The sequence below is a fragment of the Primulina tabacum genome, chromosome 14, assembly GCF_025594145.1.
Source record: "Primulina tabacum isolate GXHZ01 chromosome 14, ASM2559414v2, whole genome shotgun sequence".
In the NCBI taxonomy this organism is placed as follows: Eukaryota; Viridiplantae; Streptophyta; class Magnoliopsida; order Lamiales; family Gesneriaceae; genus Primulina; species Primulina tabacum.
Genome location: NC_134563.1, coordinates 7,440,749 through 7,447,878, shown reverse-complemented (window position 1 = coordinate 7,447,878; position 7,130 = coordinate 7,440,749). Strand labels below are relative to the sequence as shown.

The window sequence follows — 7,130 nt, the reverse complement described above, 5'->3', positions numbered from 1 at the left end:
ATTGGAGAACTCCTTCTCCAATGTACATCTCATACTCTGGCCAGAGATTCCACGCATTATTATTTCATCAGATCACATAGGATATCCACACCCGTAGGTGAGAGGTGAATCCCCGACTACAATGCACTGGCTCCTACATATGTCGTAACTGTACCCAACCTCGCCACCTGATGACTCTCCTGGAGTCGGTAAACGAGTCAAAGCACAGCTCTAGCATATAGAGCCTCAGTGTTGTCCCGGGTCGTAAGGACTAATAGTGTACAATCATAACCACGGACTTATCCTCTCGATGAATGATAACCACTTGGAAAGTCCGAGGGAGGGTTGTTCGATATAATCATCATATGACTACCCATCTGTATGTTTGGACATCTCTATGCCCTTACCAAGATACGCAGTACACAACATCACAGATGCTAGTCTCGAGCTCAAGCGGCCTTTACCCATGTTTTAGGCGGCTGAATCGACTAGGAACGAATTTAGAATATGCAGTGTTTACAAATGGGTTTCAACATCGAATTACGATTCATTTGTATTAAAGCATAATCAAGGACTTTATCTATGCTGTTTGCATGGGTATACTGATAAAGTATAACGAAACCATTAAAAGTTAAATTATATTAAAATAAAGATTGTTTATTTCACTTGAGTCAATAAATTCCCTAGCCAACCGTTGGCTTGCAGGGCATCTACTCTAACACAAATGACTTGGCAGTTTTTCATTGCTCCCTGATGCTAAATCCTTGTCCAGTTCTTCTAGATCAGTGAGATTTCTTATCAGTATACAAATGTATATTTATTAAATGTTTTGTAAAATATTTTTATAGTTTAAAGTGTATAATATATAAGTTTTATAATAATAATTTATGTGAAAATATATGTTGTTGTATAACTGCAATATTTTTTGTTATTTTTATTGATTTCGTAGAACAATAATAACTTTGGCTTGAGAAATGAGAATATGATTATCTTAAAGTTGTATGAAGTTCATTTCAATGTCGACAATATCGATGAAACATGAGATAAAAATTGTTAAGATCGAAAATAACGGTTTAGAAGGAGGTAAATGAAATGTTATACAAATATGACAAATAATGCAAAATTTAAACTACATTAGGAGCTCAATTTAATATTCAAACTGCAATAGGACCTCAAGTTAATATTCCAATCAGATTAAAATGAGCACTATAATACTAAGTGTAGAAACTGCTCAAAATATTAAGTGAATAAGATATACACGACTTTGGAAAAATAAAATATTATTTTAAACTTCATTGTTGAAGAAAATTATGAAAATTACATGGACTCGAACAATTTTGAATCTTGGATAAAGTTGAAATGATTCTCTGATTTAAAATATATTTTTTTGAGAAAAAAGAAAAAGTATGAGCTCGATTGGGAAACCCGATCATTAAATTAGATTGATTTAAAATGTAAAAATTTATGTACAAAATTACTTTAACTAGAAGAAACATGATTGTATCAATTATAGAAAATTAAACTACTGGATGCCCAAAGAAAGATAAATAGTGGATTTATCTTAGAATTTTGAGGTGATTTATGACTCTAGCTTCATATTCAAATCGCTTTCGTCGCCAGGAAACCAACACATATTATTGGATGCTTGATATTCAATTTGGATTATGCTCGATAGTAAAAATGATATGAGCTAAGTCCAAGCCAGAAAAAGCGTAGTTAAAAATAGTTTTCGTGACGGTTTTGTCAAAATCGTCGCTAAATTACCGGTGGTTTTTTTAGTTATGTCCCTAATTTAGCGACAGTTTTTAACAAAAGCGTCGCTAAATTAAATTTACCTAGCCAAATTACCACGATTTTCAAAAACCGTGGCCAATATAGGGACGTTTTTTTTAGCGATGGAATTATAAAAACCGTCGCATAAATTTAATTAGCGCCTGTTTTGACAATAATTTCATCGTTAATTGCGACAGAATTATTTAAGATTAATTCGGTTGCTATTTTAATTTAGTGACGGTTTCTCAAAAACCACTGCGGAACCAATGCTATGGTCTTGACTAAGCCACAGTCCACATTGTAAGGGTTGTGTATTATAAACAAAGGTACATGAAATAAATATAATGAGTATAACAGAATTTGGTGTTGTACTCGGGTGTTGTCAACACCATCACACGACACTGCAGCGTAAATTAATTTTTAACACACTATTGAACTTTAATAAATAAACACCAGATTTCAACTATGCACAAGTACAAATACTTGTGCGACGCCTCATGACAAAAATTCACTAGTGAAAAATATGTAAATCGTATACACAAACAACTACTAGTGAGATTAACAAAACTAAATTCTTTGACACTCCAAGGAACGAAAATGCAACGAGTTTTTTACATGGATGACACAAACAAAATATGCGTGTTACAAAATACGACCCGTGAGACCGTCTCACACAATTTTTTGCATTCAAATTTATGTTCATTGTTAAATAAGTTACATACGAAACTCATATTGCAACTCAAATCCATGTTCTATTTAATCAAATTATAATTATATTAATCATAATAAATTTCAAATAACTTCAATATTTTAAGAATTTAAAATTTGTTAGTCTAACTTTTTGTGGAAATTGAAACAAACGATAGATAAAATAATAATAAATAATCGAACCAAACAATATTAAAACAATGTTATAAAATATTATGAGAAATTAAATATCTCTCTTGCAATAAATGTATTATTTGTGAAAGAAAATAGTGTTCATCTTTATTTAAATATGTTAAATAATTTTTTAATTACAAATTTATAAATTTCATAATTATATTTTGCTGATAATAAACAGAACGAAACTTATGTGCTTAAAAAACATATATAGCAGAGATTTTAGTAAATTTGCCCGCACTATGGAATTCATAAATACTAGTTTACTCTGTTGCGGAACTCCATCGGTCACGTTGTAGCCACCGCCGGAGACAATTGCGCCACCGTGTTTACTCACGACACACGTTAATTCTTTATTTTCTTCGCCAAGAATGAATCAAGGAGTGCAGAAGAACACGTTATACGTGGGCGGTTTATCGGAGGAAGTGAACGAGAGCATACTCCACGCGGCGTTCATACCATTCGGCGACATTAAGGATGTGAAGACCCCGCTGGACCTGGCCACACAGAAGCACCGCTCCTTCGGATTTGTTACCTTTCTGGAGAGAGAAGACGCCGCAGCAGCCATGGACAACATGGACGGCGCCGAGCTGTACGGTCGCGTGTTAACTGTTAATTACGCACTTCCGGAGAAAATCAAGGGTGGTGAACAAGGATGGGCAGCTCAACCCAGTAAAACCTCCCGCTATGTTTTTAGTTGCTTTATGTATTTATTTGAGAAATTTAGGAATAATTGGTTGACTATTGCTTACTTAATTTCGAAATCATCTGCTTTTCAGCTGATTTTTTAATTAGGGTTTCTGTTGTGATTTGTGTGCTGGTTTTGTAAAACTATTTGCTAATGATGGTTGAACTCCTGTGTTATTATTTCAAAATACTCGGCAAGCAAACACTAAATACACTAGATTTCATCATCCAATCCAGGCAATTGAATAATCCTTCCTGAGCGTATGAGAGTTTTTACTGGAAAATCGGAGTCCAAAAGTAATCTTTTGTCTTGCATGACTTACTGTTAGTTGAATTTAGTCTTTGTGACTTGTTAGAAATTCAAGCTAGTATTGAGTTAAATTCTCACTTTTACACTGGTTAATACTCAGTTTGGGCGGATGCTGACACATGGTTCGAGAGACAGCAGCAAGAACAGGAAATGTTGCGCCTTCAAGAGGAGCAGCGGGCGGCAATGAAGGAAGCAGAAGAGTTGCACAGGAAGAAAATGGCCGAGCAACGAGAAGGCGAGAAAGAAGAAGCTGATCCAATGGCAAAAGCTGAAGCTGAGGTTTTGAAACAGAATGCTGCTGCGTCTGTTTCGAGTTAAGTTAGCAGACAACAGTTTCCAAAAGTTTATTTCTTGTATTCATAGTTTCCAGGTTTATCAAAAGCTATAGCATCAAACACCATGTAGCAGATTTTGTTATCAGTTATATTTCTTAACTTTTGAGGCATTGATTCAATATGTTTTATGTGTCCTAAAATTACACTGAGGTGAATATTCAGTCAAAACATATGATAAATGTTTATCGAATACATATCTGTTTGTACTGCTTGTAGTTGGTCGCGAATTTCAACTCTACTCGGAAAATTCTACACTTTGGAGTTTTGAGGCAGCTGCTGTTTAAAGAAACCACACCAATTTCCCGTTTACTGGACAAACCATCCTCGCGGGCACATCAGCAGATTCGTGATCTGTATCTTCAACTGCCATTCGTGCAGCTTCGGCTTTGTTCACACCCGTGACAACTACAGCGACATCAGAGGCAGAGTTTATAACAGGTAAGGTGAAATTAATTGTCTCTGTGATATGTCACCCATTCTTCTTCCAAATTCAGCGGAGAGTGATTCGGGAATAGAGATGCTAACTGCCCATCGGGTCCCATTTTGAGGAGGACCAGTTCGAACTTGGGACAGTCATGGATTTCAGAAACGCTGATCATTCGAGTATTGAAAAGCTGTCTGATCACAAACTCATAGTCCTTAGCTGCCTGTTCTACTGGTACCGAGTGGTCGATGGAATACACATGATTGTGGACGACGTGTACCTGGAATGAACCGAACAAAGTCGAGATGTTTCACTCGATCGACATACTGAAAAACGAATAAATGCTGAAAAACGAATGAATGCAACATTCTTAACGCGTAGAAGTTGCAACTTACCTTGGCAAGAAGATTATCCCTAACTTGCTTACAAGTCCTATCAGCAGCGAAAACTACATACCATTTGGCCCGATCAACTGTCCTCTTGTATGGGCTTTCACAGAGTTTTCTGCTCAATACCAGAAGTTCATCGACACTCAAATTCTGTGCTACAAGTAGGAAGCTTGGGTGCACAATGAATCACCCGGAAGCCCAGCTCCAGGTTAATGGATGTCAAAGTTGCCACATAATTGAACTTAAAATTCATATACCTTAACGAGTTTGATAAAAATTCTTATTCGAGCCCGACAAAATCTAAGAACATCAGAAATTTCACCAAGTGTAGCATAGAAAAAAATCAAATAATCAAATCGAAGAGTGCGTTTACATAGCCCATCAAAGTAACAACAGAAGCACCGGATAAAGCAAGGGTGAATACTGCTGGTAGAAGAATTGCAGACAACATTTAATGTGAATGTTGGTGCAGACTTCTTTGAATTGACAGACAAAGAATTAAATGGGCAAAGTTGGCATTATTGACTAAGGAAATAATGTGTTTTTAACGCGTCTTCACACGGACAAGGGGCTCTATAAATAGAGCTTCCTCTTTCATTCTGAAATAATCCCTTCTTCGAGTTTTCTCTCATCCTATAACATTTGAGTGCTTAGCCTTATAATATTTGTGAGGTGTTTGTTCTCCTGTATTAAGAGAGTGTGTATTCTATTTGGAAACGCAGTGAGTGAGTTGTGCACCACAAAATATTATAGTGAAATTTTTTTCATCTTGTCCATGGTTTTTACCATAATAATTTTTAGGGGTTTTTCCATGTAAATCTCGATGTCCAATTTATTCTTTATTTTCATATTTATTATCTCAAATTACCCCATGCTTTGGTTTAAAATTTCTTAAAATTCTGCGTATGCTCTGTGGTTGCAGCCTTGACTGATCTTCCACATCAGAAAAGATTTTTTTAGATTTTTTTTATTAAGACAGAATTATTTTGTCTAGTCTACTAAATTTTTGTAGACATAATGACGGGCAGGTACGAGATAACAAAGTTCAACGGAAGCAATTTTATGCTGTGAAAATAAAGATACAAGCAATTTTAAGAAAGTAGAATTGCTTGGCGGCTATTGGAGATAAACCGTTAGAAATTACGTATGATGAAAAGTGGAATGAGATGAATGATAATGCTATTGCCAATTTACACTTGGCTATAGTAGACGAAGTATTGTCAAGTATCTTTGAGATAAAAACAGCAAAAATTATCTGGGATACTCTGACAAAGATGTACGAGATCAAGTCGCTACATAACATGATTTTCCTAAAGAGAAGTCTTTATACTATTCGGATGGTGGAATCCTCATCGATGACCGATCATATCAACACACTAAATACTGTATTTGCCCAACTCACTTCCATGGGGCATAAAATAGGGGAAAATGAACTTGCGAAGCTTCTACTTCAAAGTCTACCATATTCATATGATCAACTTATCATCAACATAACCAAAACATTCTTATGGGCTTTCTAAAATTCGATGATGTCTTAACTGTGGTTCTCGGAGAAGAAAGTCGGTGCAAGAATATTGGTAACTTCGAAGAAAGCAGAGGCTTTACCGATGATAAGAGGAAGATTTATGGACCGTGACTCCAGTATGAGTCAAAGACGAGGTAGATCAAAGTCGAGAAGTAAGAAAAAAATATTTACTGCTTTAAATGTGGCGGTAAAGGGCACTTCAAGAAAGAGTGTACGAGTATCGAGAAAAGTTCTCAAGGAAATGTGGCCAGTACTTCAGGCGATGGTGAAATATTATTCAGCGAAGCAGCAACTGTTGCAGAAGACAGACACAAATTTTGTGACACATGGATTATGGATTTAGGAGCGACGTGGCACATGACGTCTCGAAGAGAATGGTTTGATCATTATGAACCAGTCTCAGGAGGATCTGTATTCATGGGAAATGATCGTGTCTTGGAAATTGTTGAGGTCGGTACTATCAAAATAAAGATGTTTGATGGCACCATTCGTACCATACATGAGGTACGACATGTGAAGGGACTGACCAAAAATCTTTTGTCCTTGGGGCAATTGGATGACATCGGGTGTAAAACCCGTATCGAGAATGAGATCATGAAAATTGTGAAGGATGCGCTTGTGGTTATGAAGGTGGAAAAAGTTACTGCAAATCTGTATGTACTTTTGGGAGAAACACGCAAAGAGGCGGAACTAGCTGTTGCATCAATTGGTTCATAAGAAAAATTAATAGTGTTATGACTTAGAAAGCTCGGACATATGTTAGAACAAGGGTTGAAAATTCTCTCAGAACGAAAGTTGTTGCCAGGACTTACAAAAGTGTCACTAT

The 7,130-nt window shown here is 36.1% G+C and overlaps 1 protein-coding gene and 1 pseudogene across 1 annotated transcript; one reads left to right on the top strand and one right to left on the bottom strand.

Annotated features, from left to right (window-relative positions):
* The first annotated feature begins 2,867 nt into the window (after nt 1–2,867).
* LOC142525571 (uncharacterized) lies at nt 2,868–4,085 on the top strand. The gene is made up of 2 exons (XM_075629884.1): nt 2,868–3,306; nt 3,732–4,085. The coding sequence occupies exons 1-2, from the start codon at nt 3,006–3,008 to the stop codon at nt 3,947–3,949; spliced, it is 519 nt and encodes a 172-aa protein (XP_075485999.1). The 5' UTR covers nt 2,868–3,005; the 3' UTR covers nt 3,950–4,085.
* Nucleotides 4,086–4,189: 104 nt separating this feature from the next.
* Nucleotides 4,190–4,962, bottom strand: LOC142523740 (putative 6-phosphogluconolactonase 1; annotated as a pseudogene).
* Nucleotides 4,963–7,130: the final 2,168 nt, after the last annotated feature.

Coding starts and splice junctions, on each gene's coding strand:
- LOC142525571 (XM_075629884.1), top strand. CDS start 3,006: ATGAATCAAGGAGTGCAGAAGAACACGTTATACGTGGGCGGTTTATCG. Junction 3,307..3,731: donor AGGATGGGCAGCTCAACCCA/GTAAAACCTCCC, acceptor GTTAATACTCAG/TTTGGGCGGATGCTGACACA.